Genomic DNA, 24,269 nt, shown 5'->3' on the forward strand with positions numbered 1-24,269 from the left:
TCTGGCAGTCTCACTTTCCTTCCCCCTCTATTCATGCAGTCTTACGGGCAGCCTTTGTGGCATGTAGCAAATAAATTAAGGAGGTTCATACAATCACCAAATTTATATAATGCCATTTTAGATTAGAATGAACAAACATTTTCTCTTTTTCAAGCATTTTTATTAGGAAAAAAAATATGAAAAAGGTTGTGTAACAAATAACATTCTGAAGTTGGTCATACTTTTTCAAGTTTAAATTGAAATCTGAAAGTTGGGGTTTTTCACCCCACGCGAAGACAACACTTTGTCCAAGTAATGATTCTGTTGGGGTCTTTTGTTTGTTTTTGTTAATAACCAGAATGTCCATGCTCAGAAGTTTTTGAAAGTATCTGCATGAAAACTTATGACTGAATTTCATATCCCAAAGGATCAAGATCCTGGTCCAGAAGTATCAGAGAAGATTCCCTCAGCTTCTGTAGAAGCTTTCGGAGTTCTTCTTTTGAAAACACCTGAGAATAAATAATTAAAAAAACAGACATCATAAAGTTATATTTATTTGCAATGAATAGCACTGATAAAAAAAGTGGTGGTTAATTAAGTTGCTATTTTTCTATTTGATTATTCATTTCTATTTAAGATCATGTGATCATCAGGCATTTCAGAAGGACATTAAATAAGGCATGGGAGGTTAGACACAGCATCCAAAACCTGAACAAAGGCTCAAGATAGCTCTGTCTCATTCTGGGGGTGTTTTTAGGCATTTGGAGGCAAAGATGGTCATGACTAAACCAAATGCTCTAAAGCAAAACCTGCATATATAGTGTTTGAAATGTAATGGAAATAAAGAAATCAATTACAATACTAGAGGTAAATTTAGAATCACAGAATCATTTAGACTGGTAAAGACCTTTAAGATCATGAAGTTAAAATTCAATAGCCCCCATCCAAAAACTAGTAATTGCACTACTCAGAACTGGTTGTAAGAACACTGGTCATTACCCCCAATATTTCAAAGTTAACTCAGATTCCTACAGTCATAACACAAGGAAACCTTTTACTACTGCAGTGAATGGGAAGCGATCAAGAAACTTATGATGCTAAGGAACATATGGTGTCTTCCTCCCTACATAGAAGCTTTTTCCACAGGCAGCCCACAGAGCTTTCAGTGTAGGCCAGGCTGCTGCAGCCCTGCCCAGCTCACCGTGTAGAGCTTGTGGCGCTCGGAGGCGACCATGTCGGCGAGGCGCAGGCACTCCTGGTGCTGCCCCGTGCTGTGCAGCACCGTGTGCAGCAGGAAGCACATCATGGGCAGGCACAGCTTCCGCAGCAGGCTCATCTGGTGCGCGCGCTCCGGGTCCTCCTCGGCGTCCTTACCAGGGCAAAGTGACATGTCAGCGGTAGGAAAATGGACCTTTCACAGGCAGCTCAGCATCACCACGCAGTTGGTACTGTCAGAGGCAGACAATGGCCTCAGCAGCCTGGAGGGGACTGTCAAGTGTGATCTGCATGGTTACTCAGGGAGCAAGCTCTAAATGCTCACAGCAAGGCCAGAGCCAATTGAACAGGAGCACATGAAACTAAACGTCACAAAGGTACAACTACATGTGATCTGTGCTTTGTGGTCTGCGTCATGACATAAAAATTCATTTTACCTCTCTGACGTCAACCATCCATCCTCCATCGACAAACAGCAACACATTGTACATTTTCTCCTTAACATCAGCTGTAAGAGCATCCAAGAGGCCTTTCCAAATGCCATAATCCATCTGGCAAAGAAACAAAAAATAAACTACTGCAGAACAGGATAATTTCCAAGGCTATTTTAAAACAGACTGCAACAGGCAGTGCAGCTCCAATTCAAATTAGAATCTTCAGTCAGTGGCTAAAACTTAAAGCCTGCTGCTCGCAACTATTTCCATCCTTTCTTAATGCCCTGTCCACAGTTAGACAGGTTGTTCAGAAACAAAGTCACGAGAGGAAGATAATTTTAAACAACCTATTCTGCCATGCTTATAAAACAAATGTTTATGTTAACTGAATAGGGTATATTTTTACTGACCAGACCTGCAAAAAAAACTTTAATCAAAACAGAACTGCAGCATCTTTTAGAAAACAGAAGGTGATAATACTTAATAGAGTTAATAGCAAAATCAAGCTCTCACATTCATTAATAACACTGACAATCAACACACGATAATATTTACTATTACAATATTTTATGTAAAGCTGAGTTATTAAAAAACCAGAATTTATTGTGCAGTTGCCTTATAATTCTGTTGTCTCATACTCTCTCAACATAAAAATAGTTTATAATAGAGTCCTTAAATAATATGAAATGGCAGTCTTCTACTTGCTTTCATTGAACTAGACTGCCTCTAAAGCAAGAACATAAAAGTTTACAGTAAATAAGGTGGACTTCCACCTACCTCATACTTCTTTTCTTTATGTTCATGGGCCACTTTTTCAGTGAAACTTGCTTGTGGTAACAAAGACGGCTTCTGTGGAGCTGAGTTCATGTGTTTAAACCATTCATTAAAGGTTTCATGGGCTTCCTGGATTGCAGTGGAAACAGTGTTTGGGTATTTTTGACTCATCTAATAACCAGAATGTCATTGCATGCACAGGTTTAATGAATCAGAGAATCAGAAGTTAAATCAAATGGACAAAGCTAAAGTTTCACCACCAAGGCAAAGCCACCAGTACTTCTAAACAATAACTTGGAATATTGCATATTTGAAACTCACCAAATATGCACGAATACATAAGTGTTCCCGGATAGCATTGTCATCTTCAGCTGGAAGCGGAGTATCCATTCCCTGTTCCTCCCACTGGTTATATATTTCTGCTATGGAGTCTTGGGGAATCTTCACAAACACATCTTTTGCAGCTTCATGTTTCTTGGATGCTATGAGAATGTGAACTGGGTATCAGAGCTTTGCAATTTCCATACCTTATCTTCTTAAGCTGGCAAACCCATGCTTTTTAATAGACTAGATCCAGTTATATCAAATGTACTGCCAAGAGCCAATGAGAACAAAACCAACATTTAAAAATAAGTCTACAATATTTGTGAAGCTTAGTACCCAAGAACTTCCTCATGATTGCATTGCTTTGTTTAAGTGCTTCTGCCCTCTGTGCAGGATCGAATACGAGCCAGTCAATTACATCTATTTTCAGCTGATCTGCCTGTAAAAAACAACACAGAGATTCATCACTATTTCAAGCACACAGCTGACGCAACACACATTACATCTGGTCAGGGAAATACACAAGTTTGGAAAGCATTGCAACACAATAACAAGGATCACTTTATTCAAAAGGCTAGAAAACCTCTGCCATCTGGAATAATTTTAAAAAATTAATTTCTAAGTATTCTCAAGATATTCAGAGCATCATCTCTCAACATTTTTTATGGATTATGATGCGTTTTTCTCAATTTTTAATATAAATACACTGTGCCAATATGGCACATTTATGGAGCTCTTGCTATAATCTTCAGGGGCGCCATCAGCCTGCAACCACAGTTTTCCAACTCCTGTTAGATAAACTACCTTTTTGTCTTAGGGAGCTTAAACTTTGTACTGAACAGCAAAAACATTACCACAGTTTTGCAAACGATCAGTTCCTTTCTAAGCAGTACTTTGAATAGAGCCTATTAACATTACCTTGCTGTCCCTAAAGCATTGAGTTGGATCCAACCAATGCTGAAGAGCAGTGACAAGGAAACTGTCAGCAAAAGCAGTGTTTGCTGTAGCTAGAAATGCCACTTCGGCATTTTAAAAGGTACATCTGAGATTCAAAGTACTAATCTTCATAAACTGCAGAGGCCACAACAACACCCTACTCCCAGCTACAGCATAGGGTGCTGCAGTCGTTTCAAGGGTCTTATCTTCACCTAATGTTTGTATACAGGTAAGCACACACCCAAAGAGCAAGGAAAAGCAGAAACAGAGTTATATATTTGTGCACTGCCCTCACTTGGTCACATGGAAAGTGCATTTCCCTCACAGGCTATTTCAAGGCAATTTTCACCATTGTTGAAAGAAAAAGATGGCTCATAGATGGTCAGAGCCTCCACAGCTGATTGCAAACTGCACTATGTGCTCTGTAAAGCACTCACCTCTGTTGTGCCCGTGTCCAGCACGTGGTCGTGGTGGCTGAACTCCCCGGCATCCTTCTTGCGGATGTTTTCAACAACGGTTTTGGTTATGGTTGCAACGTCCAGACCTGAGTTAAAAGTGAACTGTGTAAGAACTATCATGAATTCAAACTTAACACAAATTGAATTTCAGATTCCAGTTGTTCATCTTATTCCTTACTACTGGTAATTCTTATCAGTCTGTTCAAACACATACTGTCAGAATAAATTACGAGCTTTTGCGCTATCTCATTTATTGCAGATATTTTACAAGAATGAGATTTGATATAACACAGAATACCAAATATAAGACAACCTATAAGTTCTTCAATCTGTGCTGAAGACAGCATATAGATATATCTGCTAAGATCACTGATTCCTACAATTCTGACAGCAAGACTATGTTTGACAAGAATGTACCAGGAAAAGCTCAGAATAGTTCTTTTACAGATGCTTAAGCAGGATGTGTTATTTTTGAAACCTTAGCTGAGTTTAAAAGAAAATGATTGAAAAATGACTGAAGAGAAGTTAAGACATCAAATCTGCAGGAAATCTGCTTCTTTGTACATTCTGAGTTAGCACAGAGGCATTATCAAGCAATGGACAGTGTGCTGCTTCATTGTAATCCCCTTCTAGTTTCATGTAGAGGCCCTGAAGGAAGTTTACAATTAATGCAAGAAAGTTACCATGGCTAAGAACAAGCACTATAAATTGGACAAAAATTTAAGATACTCATAACCTTCCTAAAGCCACAAAAAAAGTGTGTATTTTTATAATTAGTTCTCTGAAATAATATTAACATGTCAAGTTTCAGAGCATATATTTGAGATAGACAGCTGACTTTTACTTCCTGGTGTATTTGGACATAACCCTGAAGCAGTGATATTTAGTTTAATTCCAGGTTAATGAAAACACATCTATACACCTACTTGAAAAAGTGATCAGAAATTAATTTTATTTATCTGAAAAAAAATAATAGGGGACGGAAAGAGTGTCATATTCATAGCTAGGTTTTAGAGCAAAAACTACTGAAAGACAAAATAACCCAGGATATAAAATGATAATTGGACCATCAGAGTCTCTCACCTGCTTGTTTTGCTAACTCCAGGCAGTGGTGGCGTTGATCGCTCTCAGTAACATCTTCAAGGAATAATGCATACTGAGCCACAGCGAGCTCTGGGGGCAGGTGGCTGACATAAAAGGCTATTAAATCTGTGTGCTTCTCAGACACCAACCTCTGCACAGTATGAACCAAACACACAGAATGAGAAGCACATATGTAAGAAGCAAATATACAGAAGACATCCACTGATATATAAATATATTTACAGATATGCATACTATATTCCTTGGTGTAAACACCAAAGTGCTTACACTTAGGCAAAAACATGTACTGGGTACACCCAAAAATGTGTAATCAGTTTCTGATTAATTTATTCTGACACAGGAAGATTCCACTCAACTTCTAAACAAGGATCAATACAATTGTCTCATTTAAGAACTGCAGACAGAGAATTTGTGTATTAGGCAAACTTCCATGTATCTCCTGAGAAAAGAGCATTAGCTGCATCATAGCTCTTATCATCCTGTAACCTTAAGTCTGCTTTTCTTCCTCCTTTACATCTAAATCACATCAGAGAAAACAAACAATATTTCTGAAAGCTTACCTGAATGTACGTCTTCAGGACTTCAACAGAAACTTCCTCCTTATTGCAAACAAATACAAATTCAATTTTAAATCAGATAATGTGGAAAATAAAATAAAAGATACTTGACAGGCTATCACTATTAGAACAGCCACAAGGTTATTTGCCTATTCCTGCTTCAGTAATCTACACAAACAGGCTCAACTGGAAGAACTGTTTCTCTTGGAGCATGATTAAAAAAGCATGTCTTCTGATTCAAAGATTTAGTGTTCCAAGGATTTTCTTTTTCGGCAACTGGATAATACAGCCTTTGATCTAAGTGGAATGTTAGTTTTTACAGGATTTAAAAAACTTTCTATTTTACCGTGTATTTTAAATTAATAATCAAAATGTCAGGTACACAGATTACTACCACAGTGTAATACATGCTCTGTTTTATTATGGAAAATGATAATGTAACAGGGTATAAATATCACCTGACTCATCTGGAATAGCCTATACTAAACAACCACTATAGGCTGAGCACCTGAAACTGCTTTAGCCAAGACTCAAGTGTTTGTTGCTGTCATGAATTATAATTTTAATTTTATATGTGTAAATTGAAGACCTTCATCTAAGAATTTATCTATATGAGCTGTATACAATCAATATATAATAAACATCATAAAAGCTTGCATTTCTGCCTCCTCCTCATGAAGTCTACTGAGGGTTGATTGAGTAATCATACAATAAATTCATCTACTCTAAAACTGTAAAGGCAGAATCAATTGTTACAAATTCCCACAATGGAATTAATGTTAGAAATTACATGTTTTTTGTCCCCTCTGTCAAACACATGCTAATGGCTAGTTCTACTGCACTTCAGCTTAAACACCTACTCCATAAAATTTTGAGTCTGGCTAAAAAATTAATATGCATACATGTACATACATACACACACACATTCCCACATTCCTCTTATTTAGCTAAATGTTAACTGACCTCAAAACAGATTTCCATAAGGGATTCAAGCAATGATTGCAAGTATGAATAAACAGTAACTCAGAGCTGTATTTAAATCATCTAATGAAAACACATATTTGTGTTTTCCCAGAAGAGGTTACATTCAGAAACTTACTTGACACATAACAGCTTCTAAATTTTAAAATAGAAAAGGAGAGCCCCAAATTACTTGTGACATTGTCCAAAATGAGTAACTACAGCTATGTGACCCCTCTGTGTATTTAGCATAAATAGGCCAAATAGGTAGTAGGCTATGCTTTCTTTATACTTGGAGATAATAAGAAAGTTGCAGCTGGTACTAATTACCTCAAGCAGAAGCATTTATGAGCTTACAGCAGCAATAGGTACTGTTCCAGCAACTGTCTATAAGAACAGGTTATATTTAAGACATCTTGGCTGCTGTGAATAAGCCTAACATGAAGTTTGACCAAGGACCTTCTCAACAAAGGGTTTCTGAGTAAAATCCACCATCCTTAAAACCCAGTTTATAAGCTCAGCTGGAAGGGAGGAGGATGCTCTTTTCTCCTTTAGGCTCCAAGATCAACAAATATACTATTGAAGCATGCAGCTCCTCCTCAGCCTGGCAGTAATTTACCATCATTCTATGTTGTCCTTGTACTTGCACAAAAGAATTTCTACTTCCAAGACTGGCCACTGCTTGTGACAACAAATCAAGTACAAGTGAACTGACCTTGGTCTGCATACCCAAAGTGCGGAAAAACAGAATAAGATGTGTCATGAAACGAAGGAGGTGTCCTGGGAGCACACTTCTGTCCTTGGAAAGCCACCTGCTGACTTCCTCCATCAAACCTATAACCACCAAGGAAATGTCTGCATTAGCCATATCATGGAGAAAAGGAAAAAAACACCCAAGAAATATTTCCAAATTATGCATTTATTCAACAAATGTAATTTAGTCTCAGAAGTCCAACAAAACAGAACAGCAACAATTGTGAAAAGATGCAGCTGTTTGGCTTAAAAATGTACCGCATGTATCCCATCATTTCTCAGAAGAAGTTATAGCTACAGTCTGGCACGTATCCTGACACATCCACACGATTTCATTACTTCTTTGAAAACTACCTTGTAGGTCAAACTGCTCCTACAGTTCTTGATTAGAGTACAGCTTTAAGGCAGAGCTTGCCTACTGTGTGCTTCTAAAAATCCATTCATATAGAAGTTTCTGGAAAGGTTCCTCAAAATAATGTAGTCAGTTAACAATAAAAAAAAAAAAATCACTTAAGAGAAATGCTTACCATCCACATCTCCAAGTATAATGAATTTCTGAATCACATGATAGTGTTCTTGATTCTCCTCTATAACCCTCTGGAGACAAAAAAAGAAAATTCAAACTTTGAATAAATCTTCTAGTATAATGTATGAAGAAAACAAACTTATAAATAAAGCAAAGGTTCCTCAGGGGAAAAAAGCTATCTTATTTCAAAGGGTATCCTTCATAAAGAGCAAGAGAAAAGGCAATTGCTGTCTCTGCATCAAATTACAAGAACACTGACAAACTAAAAGAAAGAACTGGAATATAGATCTGTGCAGTTAATACTTTCATGGAAAACTGCCAACTCCAAGGGCTTTTTGCTCTGAAGAGGAGAACAAACAATGATGTTACAGATCAGATTCACAAAAATCACAGAAGAAGCAACAATGTGTATAAATCCTTAAAGAAAAGGCCTGTGAAAGTTACTTCAGGAAGAAATTCCACCCTCTCCCCAGAGGAATCAACACATTAATGCATGAAATGCAATCCAAATCTAAATTTGCTTTATGGTGAGGATTGCACTATGTTGCAAAGGCAAATACAGCTGGGTGTATCTGTAGCTGACTGCATGTCTTTGTCTTAGCAATATGATAAATGCTATGTGCCCATTCCATCATATAAATGTAACTGTAATTTCAATTTAATCACTGCAAAATAACCTTTAAGTTTTGTATCCCCATGTTACACGAACTGAGTATTTTGGGTGCTAAAAATAACAAAGAATCACAGTCTAAGCAAATATGCTTTTAAATTTTGAAAGGCCTGTTCTGAAATATGCACACAAATCTCCTATGAAGAAAATAGAATGAAATCGATTTGGAACATTTTACTGAAGTGTTGATTTGTCTGTCTGCTTTGTATGTCTGACAACATTTGACAGCCACCTATTTCTTTAGCACACCCAGCTAGTTTGGCAGATACAGGGCAGGGCAACATAAAACCTGCATCACTTTCACTCTTAAGAGGGTGTAGCATGAAGAAAAATCTATTTGAATTTGGAAATCACACTATTTTGGGGATAGAAAACATTAAACAAATTAGTCATTGTGCATATTTGAGCATTTCACTAAAGAGTGAAGTAAAAAGTAGAACCCAGTGAATAACTAAAAATGGTAAGCAGTGAGGAGAAACATGGCAATTATTACATACCCTTTTGTCTGTTGCCTGAAGTTCTTCAAAAACTTTTTCTGAAGTCCAGCTTCAAAGCAAGGGAGAAAAGACAAAAAATGTTACCTTGAATAATTCCACAGAGATTCCATACAGGATACTTTGTTGAGTGTAGCAGCAGCATCATTTCACTTGAAACTTACTTTGTTTCTAAGTAATCTCTAGGGAGCTCTTCCATCTCCTCTGCAGTTACTACTGAGGTTCGTATTTCCTGCTCGACTAGAGTGTCCACCATGACCCTGAAGTATGCCCAAACAGTATCTTCCCAGGTATCACAAACTGGAAGAAGCTACATACGAAAAAAAGAGTAAAACTTATCAAGAGATGGAGAAACACCAGAACCCAAACAGAGCAACTATAATTTAGGATCAGATTTTCAGGCATCATAGCAGTGTAGTAACCACCTTAAACAGCAGCCTTTCCTTGACTGAGAAGTCTGTAATATATTTAATTAAGACATGTCAGTACTACAAAGAGCATGTCTACTAAAGCAATGTTTGTTATTGTTCTGTTTACTAGATCTTTAAAAGTACAGAAACCAGTAACTGCAATATTTCTGATGATATCACTGTCATATGAGAATAGAAATGCACAGCTACCAAACACTTTATTTAGGATGCTTGACATACCTGTTTGAGGTTTCCACTCAGGGCTGCATAGATTGCTCTTTCATATCTATTAAACTGCTCCTAAGAGAAACAGTAAAAACACCCAAACTTTAAATTACAAAGCAATTAAGTTTTCTAGTCACTTTACATTTTATTAGAGATTAATCCATTGCAAAATGTTCCATCTAACAGATTTCAAGTAAAGTTGGAAAATCCAAAATAAGAATAGCAAGCGACACTCCCTTCACTAGCATCCTCTTGTAACTTAACTGAAAAATTTACATTGACCTGGAAAGAAAGCAACATTTTCTTTCCCATTCAATTAAGTCAAGATGAAAGTCAGTGTCAGTGGTTTTACTTTCAACCAGAAAAAAGGCAGACGCTTCCTGAAAAAGTGATGTTGATTATGTAGACTTCTCATAATGCATAAATATGGTATTTCAGAAATCCTCTTAGAAGCATTAATTGTGAATCCTCTGAGCAGCAAACACAGAGCAGCTGTGTTTACTTAAAATCCCATTTCAGAGTTCAGAAAAGTTCAAATTTATGTATTAATAGAAAACATAGCAGCATTGTCTTACCTCTTCAGCCATGCGCCAACAACTAATTTTCCAAATGCACCTGTATGGATTGCCTTCAACAGGCTCCAGCTCTTTTCCTACATGCAAAGAGTAATTAAAACAAAAAGAAAAAAAGACAGGGAAAGGAAAAAGAGAGAAAATGTTATTAAAAAAGGAAAATCCAGTAACGTCTAAAAAACGATAAAGTCTATTTTCGTTTCATAGCTCAACTTCAATCCCTTTAGAACTCTTCCTAAAGCATTTTGATGCTTTTGACTGGACTGCAAGATGGCTTTTCTGGCTAGTTGGGTGAATTGCATCTATAAGTTACAGTAATTTAAAAACTTGGCTGCTATCTAGCTTTTTAAAAAAAATGGTTTTGGCTGTAACATAGCTACAGTGTCTACATATGAAAAACAGCAAAGTTAAGGGGAAAAAAATTATATCTTAATCAAAGCTTCTTAAAAATGTCACTGCTTCAGTGCTGCTATTTTGCATGTATCACCATGGGCATTTATACTCGTGTAACAACAGCTTAGGTAGGCAGACTTAAAAAAAAGCTAGGACAGTGGTGTGGCATGCAGATAAAAGCTACAGGCTATCAGGATTTGAAAAGAAAGAAATGATTAAGCCTTCCACACCCAGCTATAAACAACATTTAGACTCATTCTTGAATTCCTTGCTAAATCCTGCAATGTACTGAACACAAGAGAAGCAAGGTACTGTGTTATAAATGGGGAACCATGCGCAAGGAACCAAGGAGAAAGGTACTTTACAATTTACAAATATTTTCAAAGCATCTCTTTCTCCTGCATTTACATTTGCTGAACTCTAGTCCTACTACACCTTTCTGAAGCTGGGTATATCATCCAATTTGAGTCTGTATGCAACAAAATGTGTGCTAGGTGGCATAAGCCAGACGTTAAAAAAATACAAGACTCAATTTATTGTATGGAGGTGGAGAAGATCTGTACAGACCTCTGAGACATCTACTTCCTAACAATTATGTCTGACTTTAAGAAAGGAAGTGGCTTTAACATGTGTAGATGGATACAATGAATTCACTTTCAACTAAAATAATTTCATGTTAGTTTTCACATGTTCAACAGATATGGTAAAAAATTCCAGACATCAAGAAAGGCTCATCTGGTGAAAATAAAGAGCTATTTCTCTTTGCCACAAATAGATACTATGAGATCTTAGTATTTTTATATCTGTCTCAAATGCACTTTGGAGCGGATACCTCCATTTATGTTAGGATCATGATACAATTTCCAGCCTTCCAAAGTTGCAGCTCTCCAGGCCTGACCACATCGTTTGCATAAGCGCTGTGCCTGAAAAATAACACATTTTCTCAGCAACACACTTCAAGGTAAGAAAACCTCCAGCTGCTTCTTTAAAAATGAGAATATTATTAAAACAGTTAATTTTATAAAGATACTTCTACGTGAAAAATAAGCACAGAGGATCTTAAAACAACTGAAAGATTTCAAAGCAAATGTCATCCTTTTTTCACCTTCAGTCAGTATTTACAGCAATGTAAGAAATGTGCTGCAGCCTTGTCTTTGTTAGCTAAACAGCTGTTATGCATCATTCTGGTAAGTCTCAGAGCACAGTCCTTTTGCTTATATGCTTAATTGTTGTCTTCATGTTGTCTACTTTCCCAGTTCACTCAGCCTTTCCAATCCCAACTGGAGCTGCAAATCTGTACTCACAATGCCCTGCAGCAGTATGCTCATGTTCCATACCATCAGAAAATGAATATATGTGCACCATATTGAACAGAATATGAGCAAACACCCATAGTTCTCACTTAAGGTCTTTGGCACGAGAATCTCAAATCCCCTTTCCTTCCCATTACTCAAATGTCATTATGTATACACACCTGATAATCCATTGATGATTAGGGACACAATTAGGAAGCCCTTTAAAGCATTCTGTCTGTTTGTCTTGGCAGTATTTAGTATCAAAACACAACAGTGAAAAAACATCATCAAACAACCCAAACACCCAAAACTACATTTTTTCCATAACACCTATGCTACACCCAAAATTATTTAACGAGAAGCAAGTTTGATTACAATGCTAATTTGGCAGTCAGTATTGACAACAAATTGAAAACTGAATCACTACAAGACAAATTTAAACAGACATTTTAGTACACAGCTTATTTGCTTTTACTTCATTAAAGCTTACACTACCTCATCTGTCATTCCTGCTCTGATGAGAGTGAAGAGATACTTCAACAACCTTGCATCATCTTCTTGGTCCAAATCATCAAGTGGCAGTTTCTGTCGAATAGGAGCATCTGGATCCTGCAAGGAAAAAAGGCATCACTCAACCTACACAACAGATGTCATCACATCTACACAATACCCATATGTCTCTTCCATTAACATCCTGCCCTGTTTTATAATTTGGAGTCACTTTTTCACGTTGGCACAATAATCTGTACAACTCATGTAATATTGAGCATGATACTTCTGTTTTTCCTCTAATTTCTCTTATTCCTCTTCTGTCACTGTCCCTATCAAGAGTCAATGGAAATAATTTACTCCACTGCCTTGTTTTTTGCCCCAAATTTCTTATCTTCCACCTCTTTGCACCTTCAAACATCCTTTGTTCTTCTATCTGCCTACCAGACTGTTTCTCCTCCTTCACCTTCTATCTGAGGATTTTCACAACAGTTGCACTTGCTTCTATGTAATCCAAAGAGATTTTCCAAAGCCAATCAATACCTCAGATCACTCCCCAATTGAATTAACCTTCTATGGCTGCTTTACTGTCATTGAGGCAGCTTATCACCTTGCTCTAATGGACAGCCCTTTCTTTCCTAGACTTCTCTCCTACTAGCTTTTATTACAGAGCTCTCCAAGTACTGCACTAGGACTTGGTTTTATTGTACTTGTTACTGCATAAAGACAACACTCCCTTATCTGCAAGGGCTCCCCAAAGAGTTTTATAAGCTTTTCTGCTTAGGAACACAGGTTTGTTGTAGTCATAACAAAGTCATTACTTTGCCAAACAGATCACAAGTACTTGTGTGGGTGGTGGGGTTACGGAAGTGACTGCTGAAAGAAAACACAAGTCCACAGTGATCCATAAAAGAATTTTTGAGGTGCCCTGCCTCACAATTTCTACAGCCATTTTTAGATACTACAACTACTTTTAGAAAGCACAACTATCTAAGAATTGGTGGCAATCTGTGAAGATAGCATATTTCTCTAGCCCATTTTGAAGCCAAGCCTTATTTTCATATAATACTTACCAACTCTGTCACCAGAGGACGAGAACTTCCCATGTATGTACTTGACTGTCGCTGCTTCAGGGCGTGTAGTGTGTTATCCCTGAAAGCAGCGAAATGTTTTACAGAAAAATTACTTTTTTAGCAAGCATCTTTGAGTAACACAAATATAAAAAGACATATTTTGTTACATAGAGTATGTTTAGAGAACAGACACTTGGTTTAGCTGATATATCCATGGACTCTGCTAGTGTTGTGAAAACATAACATTTCACAAGTACAATATTAGAATTTATGCACATATATTTGATTTCTTTCAAAAGCATCCATTATTTCAATCATTCATAAATTCCACTAGTAACTGACTTCTGCAGAAGCAGATTTTCCCATTGTCATTACTATAAAGTCAGTCTAGGGCAGAAATTTAACTGAGGATAAAAACATAATTCCAAAAGCCTGTATTCACCAGCTATTAAAAGCAGGTTAACTCTAGGCATCTAGCATGGAAGGTAATCTTTGGTCCATTCTGCCATAAAACCCATCAGTGATAATACAGGTGACAATAATGGCTTCTGGTGAAGGGTACATGACACCAAGTGATTAAGAACTTGGGCAAAAACTAAAGCCAAACAAAGATTAAATTACAATGGTTTGATGGTTTTTCCTTTCATTTTTGCCACCCAAAAGGCATTAACTGACTTGTGAGATTTACTTCAGTGGATGGGTAAGAAGTCTCAATGTAAGAATTAAAAGAAACATGTAAGAATTAAAAGAAAAGAAGTGAATGAAATGAACAACCTAAAAGACCACTTCTTTTCAAGAGTGATTCTGTGACTGTGAATTTATGCTTGATGGGAAATGTATATAATCAAAGAAAGTCTGAACTCACCAATATACTGTTTTTGCATAAAATTCAATATTATCGGAGAAGTCCCCAATTTCATCCTTAGCAATGCTCTCTAGCCAATCCACCACCAGCTGGAATAAAATTAAATTGCATTTTTAAAACAAACATGTAACAAATGTATTATTTTCTACTTTCCTTTCGTCTCTGGATCCACTTGTTTTCTAAGCAGCAACCAAAAGGCTGACAGATCCAGAAGACTATTCCACTTGCATTCTAAGTATCCAAAATGAAGGTGGTTGGCACTTTTATGACTGTTTCTCAGTGGATACTGCAGTTTAATACAGTGCTACTTAACAGCTTATCAATCACCATCAACAGTAACAGATGCTGCAAATGGGAACAGCTCCCAGCCTTTCATCCTCTGCAGAACAGCCAGAAAAATCCTTCTCATTTCAGCAACTAAGGAGCACCATTTTTATGCATACAATTCACACACACTTGAGTGAATGTTAAAAAAAATATCAGAAACAATCCCCAAAAGTGCACAGAGCATTAGTATTATCAACATTTAATCTATTTTCATTCCCATATTAAAAACTTTCCATCATACCTGACTTTGTCGAACAAGAGAATCTTTCTGAAACAAGTTGTCTACAGTAGTTTTTTCACTAGCAGTTAAAGCCTATGTAAGAAAAAGCTGATTATTACTTCATGGAAAATAAAATTTCCACAGAAGCAGAAATACCAACTCGAACACATACTAATTCAGAAATCTGCTACAAGTTCAGTATGCTGTATTTCCCCTCCCCTCCCAATGTATAAATGCCTTATACATTATTTTATTTGATCATTTACAGCCAGTTCCACTGAAACCATAAAAATGTGACTTAGAATATAATTCACAAATTATATTCTAAGACCACAAGTAGAAAGATTCCACACAGTAGATAGATTGATGACTGCCAGCATATTATCTTAAATCCCATTTGCTACCTCAAATTAAAAGAAAAAATAACTTTTAAATGTCATACACACATTTAACATCAAAAAGTGTGAAAAACAAAAAAATACCAACCCCAGACCCCTGATCCTTCTATTTGATCTCCTGCATTAATTTAGCTTTCATTAGACTTTCAATAAAAAGAGAACAGAAGATGTGCCTTCCTAAAAAACAGAGGTAGGAGGAAACTGGGTATTTTTGGCACAACAGTGATTAACACTGACAACTTAGCAGTGGGAATTGTAGAGGAAGCTATTTTGTGACTGAGAAGAAAGATCTGCAATCATAAATTTTACAAAGGCAGAGTCACTTTACTTATTGTTTTGTTTTCCTAAGCATATTCTGGCAGCAAAGGCTGGAAGCACTGTATTGACATAGACAAGATGACTACAGCTCTAACAGGAATGCTAAAAAATTTGGATTTCTCTTCAGGTAAATTGGAATCAGGACTGCAAAGGCTAGACAGCTAGAGACCACATTCTTCTTTTAAGCAAAGCAAAACTATCTCTGATCTATGGGAATGTCACAGCTACTGATGCAGCTTTTAAAAATAAACAAATAGTTATTTCTAGTAAGTTTAGGGTTGCCTTGTGTAGAGCCAGGAGCAAGACTCAATGATCCTTGTGCATCCCTTCCAACTCAGGATATTTAAGGAAACAAAACAAAGAATAGTTTGCAATAATTTTTACACTAGCAATCTCTCTTTAGAATGAAACATTTAGATGTACTTTTCACAATAGATGGAATAATTTAGTAATTGTCTTGATAAAAATCAGTCTCAGTTTTCACTTTTGAATTTTAAGTGACTGCCACTTTGAGATTTTAAAAGTAAAATACAAGCATGGAGCCTATATTTTGCTTATTTAGCTTCTTATATCATTTAAAAAAAATGCCAAAAGAGTCCATGCTTACAGTGATATCAAATGCAGTTTCATCTTCCAGTGCAGACTGTATTCTGTCTCTAGAAATAAAAATGCAAACCACTAAAGATTAAAACAAAAGCTGAGAAAATTTAGCAAAATGTCTACGCATAAGTGCTTAAAAAACTTTACAAAAATGTTCTTAAAAATGCTAAAAGTTGCAAAGGTAATAAGAACACTCCTATTTATAACTTTAATTTCTGTAAACAGATAACGAATAGACATATATATCAGAGCCTACTTCAATAAACAGCTCTTAAACTTAATAACAACTTAATAAACAGCTAATTAAGCTTAATTGCTTGACTCCATATTTATAAACTCCTAAAAAATTTGTCCAAGACAGTTATCTCAGTACAAAAATGCAGTAGTGTGCTTTTCTAAGGAATTACCTATAAAGTGAGGACAGCAGTCTCCATGTTACCATCTCCTGCTTGAGAAGCCACAAGACACTGGCAGTTTTGGAAAACTTCTGCTGTCCAGGAGTTGCCCGATAAACTATTTTCCCTAATATATTCACCTGAGAGAAATAAATTTATACGGAGTTAATATTGCCAGAGTTAATTTTTTTGAATTTTTCTATTTTTTTCCCAAGCCATTACAGCAATCTTTTTACTATCCTGAATGTTTTCCAACAAATGGGTTTGATTACCCATTCAAACGATGATTTTATTTATAAAATAATATGATTATTTAATTTATTTACATATGAGAGAAATAAGTACATTTTAATCCATCTTATTAATAAAAACATTTATATATCTGCTAATGTTTATTGCCACTTGACACTTTCAGTGGAACAGCAACCAGATGACAATTTTAGTATTCAGCAAGCCACACCATGGGTACTCCCATGCCAAAGCAGTGTTTGAGGAAAGTGAGATGCTACTCCATGCTAGTGTTCAGCAACTCATAAGCTGGAGTATGTATGTTAAGCACTGTGACTTCCCAGCAACACTGCCTGGGGAAGGGAATGTAAAATAAAGTAAATAAAAACTAAGTAGTTACTTACCTGACTGTTACAAATATTTTCATACTCATCCACAAGATCAAAAATGGTAGTTGATGTATGCTTCAGAAAGGAATGCAGAAAGTCAGAGTACATGCTCATAGTAGCTAGGACAAATATAAGAAGAAAGAGCCATATTAGTGAGTCACAACTTGGTAAAAAAGCCCCCACTGAACTACAAAAACATCCTTCTGATGACATCTCAGTTTTGCAAATTTAAATGAGTACAATGATGATAGAACTATCTCATGAAGTCAGAAGCATTTTTCAGCTAAGACAGTAAGATCTACAGAAGCTATGGGCTTTCTCAGTTATAAAACTTTAGTTGTAAATATGCCATCTGCAAGAATTTCAACAGTAAACTCATTTGTGTATCTCCACAAAACTAATCTAGTTTGCTTCCCACATCACTAGAGCATCACCTTTATTCCATCAGAACAGGCTGCATAGAAAGCACAAACTCACAAAACTCCAATAAACTGGAACAGAGTAATTTTCTGAACTTTTAAAAATAGACTGTTTTTGACTAAGAAATACCAGCAAAATAATACCGATTTTTTTTAAAAGGATACATATATTTATACCCACAAATCAGAACTGGGATCAATTAATAATAAAACTCCAGATTGTCTCACCAGCTTCGCCAGGATCATCCTCACGTAATAAGACAGCACTCATAGTGACATCTTCTGTCAGATTGGACATGTCTGCACTTACAAACATCCCTCTCTGCTGAGGCGAGAGTGCCATTGTCCAGTTACTTTCATCCAACTGAAAGCACAAGAACATACTGAAAATAAATTTTTGCCTTCTATATGAATGGTATGTAAACAGAGAATCATAAAAAACTAATATTGAAATAACTGCCTTTAGATAACGTACAACTATGCCATAAAAGTTACCAGTGTGTCTGGTTTAGGGCAAATTTAGTCACCCCAGGACACAGTGAGAGCTCTGTATACACACTGATCAACACAGAAGCTGAAAACTTATGAAGAAACAAATGGCCTGTATCAAACCACAGAAACTAAAAAGGAGAATGAATTAAAATGTAGACAGAGAAAAACACCTTAACTTCTTTAGAGTTAATTTAAAAATAAATGGAGATAATTCAGAGGTCCCTACTGATAACTTTTCCAATCAGTATTTTTCCAAAGACATTGAAGTAGAAGATAGTCAATGTCCTCTAAGAAGTCACCAGAAGGGCTTGTTCTTTGAAGTCTAAACTTCAACACTCTAGTGAAGCCTAATACTGGAGAATGCTAAAATAAGAAAAATCCCAAAGTTTTAACTTGCTAACATAAAACAATTATCTTTGAAGAATTTGTAAACAAGCACAGTCAGGATTTTTGTAGTCACAAACCGATGTTGTGAGGACTAGCTTAACACACATGGTGTATTTGGAAAGTCCTTGAAAACCTCTATTACTCCTCACTGCATCATCTCAAAGAAGAACACAGTAATAATTAACACCAGCAGTAAACAGCAACAGCAGTACTAGCAAGATTGTACCACTCACAGTTTGTCTTTGGAGCAAACAACACAGAAACTCTGAACTTGGGAGTTTCCTATGTTTCACAGAAACAAAAGAGAAAAAGATGCTCTAACCATCTTACCATTGACAGACTGCCAAAAAGTGCAGAATTTGGTAGAATAAGAGGAGATTTCCCTCCTGTTCCCAGCATGGCAGACATATCTGATGGCTTCATGGAGCTGCGATGCAATGCAGTACCTGAAAGAGAAAGAGGCTTTTCTGAAAAGTATTTAAAGCTACTCCGCTCTACCCAGAAATTCCAAAAGAAATTTTTAACAGGGACTGAAGTACTTATGCAGTGCAGACAGAAGCCTGAAAACAGATTATATATATGCACCAAACAGACAACATCCCTTCAGCTACTAGAGTTCATTATAAACACATAGGAGCATAAAGAGCAGCACATCACCACTCATTCTTTCTTGGAAATTGGTCTCAAAACCCTTAAAGCAAAAGGCAGCCCAAAGATATGTCAACTAGAAAAGATTGCTCAGGATCTTGTCCAGCTTTATTCATCTCCAAGGACAGAGACTCCATAAACTGTCTGGGCAACCAGTTCTAGCATTCAACTACCATTACAGTAAAAAATAATGTGTGTTTTTTAATGTTCAAACAGAATTCCTTGTATATGCTGTTGTGCCTATTGCCTCTTGACTTTTCAGGGCACCAAGAAAAACTTGGCTCTTTTTTTACTCCCTCCCATCAAATATTTATATATATATTTACAAGATCCCCCAACCTCTCTCTCAGGATAAACAATCCCAGTTCTTTTCAGTCTCTCCTCATATGTCAGATACTTAACCTACTAACCAACTTTGTGGGCCTTCACTGGATCACAGCACATCCACGTCATTCTTATGGATTGTTATTAATTATTATGTACAACCACATAAAACCTTTAACTAAATAGTAAGCAAACAAGCAAGCAGTCTTACCTGGCTGGTGAAGTAATGAATTAGGAGTTCGGGAAAGAAACTGGCTTTTGGGTGTCATGTTCCCAATGGTGTCATCCAGGGATGTAAGAACTGATTAATAAACTAGTTAAGAAACACTCTCCTAAACACACTTTTGGATTTCTTCTAAATGAATGTGACTACTTGGAAAGGAAAAAAATTTTGTCGTAACTCAAACGTTATGAAAATTACACATCTTGTCTTTCAAAATAAAACAGTTTCATAAAATGCTTCATCACAACCTTAAAAGCTGGAGGGTTAAAAGGGACACCACAAAGTGAAGTTCAGAAATATGAACACAACAGGTCTGGGACTCCTCACAGTGGCTCAGGTCAAAGAGAATCTGCCCCATGAGGGGCTGCTTCACCCTACATCAACCATAACAAGAAAATCTGAGCCTGAATACATTTTTTAAAATGTTCCCTCTCTCGGTTCCAGGTGCTCCATTGCTCTACTTTTCTTCTTCCCATCAGTAACCAGGTTAGGTGCTCTAGGAATGATTTACTGAGAGGCAGTTGTATAAAAAAGTTTCAGTAGCTTGTGCTATTAGCATTCAGAAACATCCCGATTCATAGCCACAATATAATGAGGGCAAATATCTCACTAGCTTTATTTTAGATGCAAAATCCCTAAGAACAAGCAAATGTACTGGATTCCTTTGCTATCACAACCACGAAAATACCACTATCTTAGCTGTTAAACTACATGATAGGGGAGTTCCTTATTGTAAAAAAGCAGGGGGGGAAATTTCTATGGAATTTAAATCTATGTGTGCACACTACTCTTGCTATGCCAGTGGATGGAAAGTTAAGATACACTAGATCATCATAATACTCTGGTACTACAATACCTGCAAATAAGCTTACAACCATAAAATTAAGATATAATGAAGGAAACCTATTTTTCTTTTCCAAAAGCTCAGAAATGGAGGCACAGAGCTCTCAGACAGTTCTGGGTGGAAACCCACTTGAGTTCATAGACACATGAAAATCTAAGCAGTATTAAAAATATACACACCTGGTGAACACAACAGTAAAAGATAAAAATTCTTTACAGAAAAAGGATACTAGAAACTCTTTTCTGAGAGCCTTGCTTTCGTCCAGGTCTGACCATCTCAGGATCATGGGGGGATGACATGTCTTCAAACCCATTTCTACAAAACAGCAGCACAGACCAAAAAAAAGCAAGTGAATTCAAGCAGGACATCCAAGGTCTTACTGTCATGCCAAAGTAGCTCCACAAGCAGGAAACTTAAAGCGTTAAGTCATCTCCAATCTTAGTTGTTATGTCCAGCTTCCTCTGCAGAAATCCAGCACTGCTTATTAGCTCAGGGAAACGAGCTTGTATGAAAACCCAGATTTTGTTCCTCTTACACCATAATTAACATTTTACTGTTAAAAAGAAAAAAGGCTAGAAAAAGGTGCAACAGTGGGAAATTCCAATTTCGAACTGAAAAATTAGTTTGAAAGAATGGCATGATATCACTACACGATTTTTTCGCCCGGACAACGCGATCAGCACAGAGCAGCAAAGCTCTGTGTTTGCGGAAGGGAAAGCACCCACTCGCTCCCAGTTACTGGGAGCAGAGCAGCCGCTCCCGGTGGGCTGTGGGGGCGGCGCGGCCTGGCAAAGGCCCGGCGCCGCGACTCCTCAGCAGCTCTCGGCTCCCGGTGAATCCAAAGACAAACCCAAGAAGCAACAGCCAGAGACTTGAAGTTCCCGGCTGACAAAACCCCTCGGTACGCTCAGAAGCCGCTGCAGGCCCGCTGGGTTCCGCAGCCCGCACTGTGCGCACCCGCTCCCGCCGCCGGGGCGCGTCTGACGGCCCAGGCCGGGGCTCTGGCCGCCGCCCCTCACCTGTCCATGGCAGCGGCCCCGGCGCGGCTCGGCCCGGGCTCAGCCTTCCCGCCGCCGCCAGCGCCGGCCCGCGGCCCGGAAGGACACGGGCGCCTTCCGCCCGCGCCGCCCATGCGCCCCGCCCGCCCGGGCCCGGCGGCGCTGCTGGGGCCCGGCAGGCCCGCGGGGAGCGAGCGGGAGCGGCGCGGGCGGCCGCAGGGTGCTCTCCGCTGTCAACCCGCGTGGAGGGTCAGAGCTTAAAAAAGCCCCGTAGTGTAAAAGTGTCAGGTGCTGTTGGGTTATCTCGCCGCACAGAAAAGGGCTCATGAGGCGCGCCAAGGGGTTCATACACTGGGCTGGAGCAGCCGCCGTCCCGGCCTTGGCAATGACGGGTTTTTCACCAGGCTGCAATCGCGCGTCTCTTTCTTTCCGCTTTCTGCCAGTGTAACTCAGTCTACAGGCACCAACATAAAGGGTAAAGCAAGCACCACACAGCATCACTCAACTTTTCAAGGCTGGACAAACTTAATAGAATTATGAAATAACCTCTCCCTTTCCTTCCCTAAATTTACTTCTTACCTAATACTTTTTACCTAGAAAAAAACATTGTTACTACTTTATAAGCACAAACGACTGTGCAACTGACCGTGGATCGTTTTGTTGCACTCTGGGACAAGGGAAAGTGTCCAAATCGAATCTTTTCACGTAGACAGGCAGGTTCTGAAAAACACTTGCAACTACTTGGGTATTTTTAGGGCTACAGCTACAGTGGGATACTTCAAATCAGACAGATGGATACACCTGACAACAGCTGCAAAAGGCAGCAGAAGTGCAGCCCTGAAGTCCTCCAGCTTGCTTGCGATACTGATAAAATACCATGATGCCCAAGCATAGGGGTTCACTGAAGCTGCCAGAGAGTCTAACTTCAGACGGCTTCACAAGAAGAAAGCTGATGAAGACTGGGTGTGCAGAAACACAAGCAAGCAGACCTATGGAGAGTAGATTGTCACTCAGGAAATGTACTGTTGGATTAAAAACACCCCAAAAAACCAACGACCAAAAAACAGAAAAAGGTTGCTCTTCTATCTTGAAGACTATCAAGAAAGCACAAGCAAAGGCAACAACCTTCATGATGACAGAAAACTAAAAGAGTGTTTAAGGAATTATTACATCCTACTACTATATATTTCATAGAATTTACCTCTCAACATATCCTTCTGAAACAGTGTAGCGTTATCGTCTCCAGGGCAATGGGAAATTCAGAGTAATGCACAAATCTGTCTGGTTCAATCATTTGCTAACAGCTCACACCCTCAGGCTAGCCCTGCCTCAGGGCACAGGGTAAACAAGTGAGAAATGTAATGATGACAGAGCAGATGCTTCCTTTGTGTGCCGTCTCAAGTTTATTCAAAGCACTGACAAATGAGAACAAAGCAAAGGAAATAAGTCTGAAATTAAGAGGGCAGGATGCATACCTTAAGAAAAAAAATCCCCAACCCGACAAACCTGTAAAAGTATATGAACGACTGGGGCCTTTGAGAGAACTTGTCTTAGCCTCTGCTAACTGCAGACTGGGGAAACACCTTAGAGACTCCAGGGGAACTCGATAAAAACCTAGAGGTGTGTTTCAGTACTTTTTGACTGGGATCCCATTTTATATTTAGCCACCAAGATGGAAATAGGGGGTAAAAATGAAGAAAAAAATAACTGAAAATCTCATTAAAGCATCTTATGCTTCCAAGAAGAAGAAGAGAATGCATTTTTTTATTCAGTGATATAAAGGACTGTAAATTCAAATTTATAATTAAAATTCTTAAATCTGTCCTAAAGTTTCACATATTTGGATCAGATACACTAATCTTAACTCCAGCTGTTATCATAAATCAAGGGAGGTAGCAATGCTCCTTACTTAGAGGCAGGACAACCAAAGATGACCCAGCAGCCAGCACAACTAACACTAAAACCTGGCATATTTATTGCCAATGCCTAAGGTTCCTCTGCTTCCTTGTACCTTCTGCAAAGTTAACAGAGCCTACAGGATGTAGTACACTAGGCTAATTTTGATCTAGTATAGCCTGAACTTTAAACAATTAAATTAACTCAAAACTCCAATTACCCTTTACAAAACGTTTTAAGACAGTTCATAAATTAATTTTCTTAATGCCCTGCTAAGCTGCATACATGTCATCTGCATTTACAAAATTGTTAATTCAGAATTGCCAAAAGCAAGAGCTCAACAAAGTTCAAGTGCAATGTGTGACAGCAGCACAACTGCGCTCAGTACAAAGAAAACTGGAAACTATACCTTGCCTTTACATTACAGAAGCAAAAAAGGACATGTTTTAGCCCATCTTTTCTTAGCTGAAACACATTTCTGGAAGTATGTAAATTTTAATTTTTTTATTTAAGTGCATAGAAACTTTTAAAAAACCAATCTCAAGAATTTAAGTAACGTGTTCATGTGATTGCTTAGTATTTAAATACATGTTGACCTTCAAAATGTTTGCCCAGGTTCTTACCAAAACAAATTGATTCTCATGCTCTATTGAGGCA

The 24,269-nt window shown here is 37.8% G+C and overlaps 1 protein-coding gene across 1 annotated transcript; it reads right to left on the bottom strand.

Annotated features, from left to right (window-relative positions):
• Positions 1 to 138: 138 nt before the first annotated feature.
• On the bottom strand, positions 139 to 21,805 carry NUP107 (nucleoporin 107). The gene is made up of 28 exons (XM_063155093.1): positions 21,738 to 21,805; positions 20,948 to 21,033; positions 19,863 to 19,952; positions 19,010 to 19,125; positions 18,029 to 18,164; positions 17,397 to 17,500; positions 16,777 to 16,904; positions 16,377 to 16,425; positions 15,075 to 15,146; positions 14,507 to 14,595; positions 13,642 to 13,720; positions 12,575 to 12,688; positions 11,617 to 11,707; positions 10,395 to 10,471; positions 9,835 to 9,894; positions 9,349 to 9,494; positions 9,188 to 9,236; positions 8,022 to 8,091; positions 7,457 to 7,575; positions 5,785 to 5,823; positions 5,204 to 5,354; positions 4,100 to 4,206; positions 3,063 to 3,165; positions 2,724 to 2,884; positions 2,406 to 2,531; positions 1,632 to 1,745; positions 1,181 to 1,348; positions 139 to 488 (listed from the first exon to the last, which is right to left on the bottom strand). The coding sequence occupies exons 1-28, from the start codon at positions 21,743 to 21,745 to the stop codon at positions 381 to 383; spliced, it is 2,760 nt and encodes a 919-aa protein (XP_063011163.1). The 5' UTR covers positions 21,746 to 21,805; the 3' UTR covers positions 139 to 380.
• Positions 21,806 to 24,269: the final 2,464 nt, after the last annotated feature.

This window comes from Melospiza melodia, chromosome 4 (assembly GCF_035770615.1).
Source record: "Melospiza melodia melodia isolate bMelMel2 chromosome 4, bMelMel2.pri, whole genome shotgun sequence".
NCBI classification, from domain to species: domain Eukaryota; kingdom Metazoa; phylum Chordata; class Aves; order Passeriformes; family Passerellidae; genus Melospiza; species Melospiza melodia.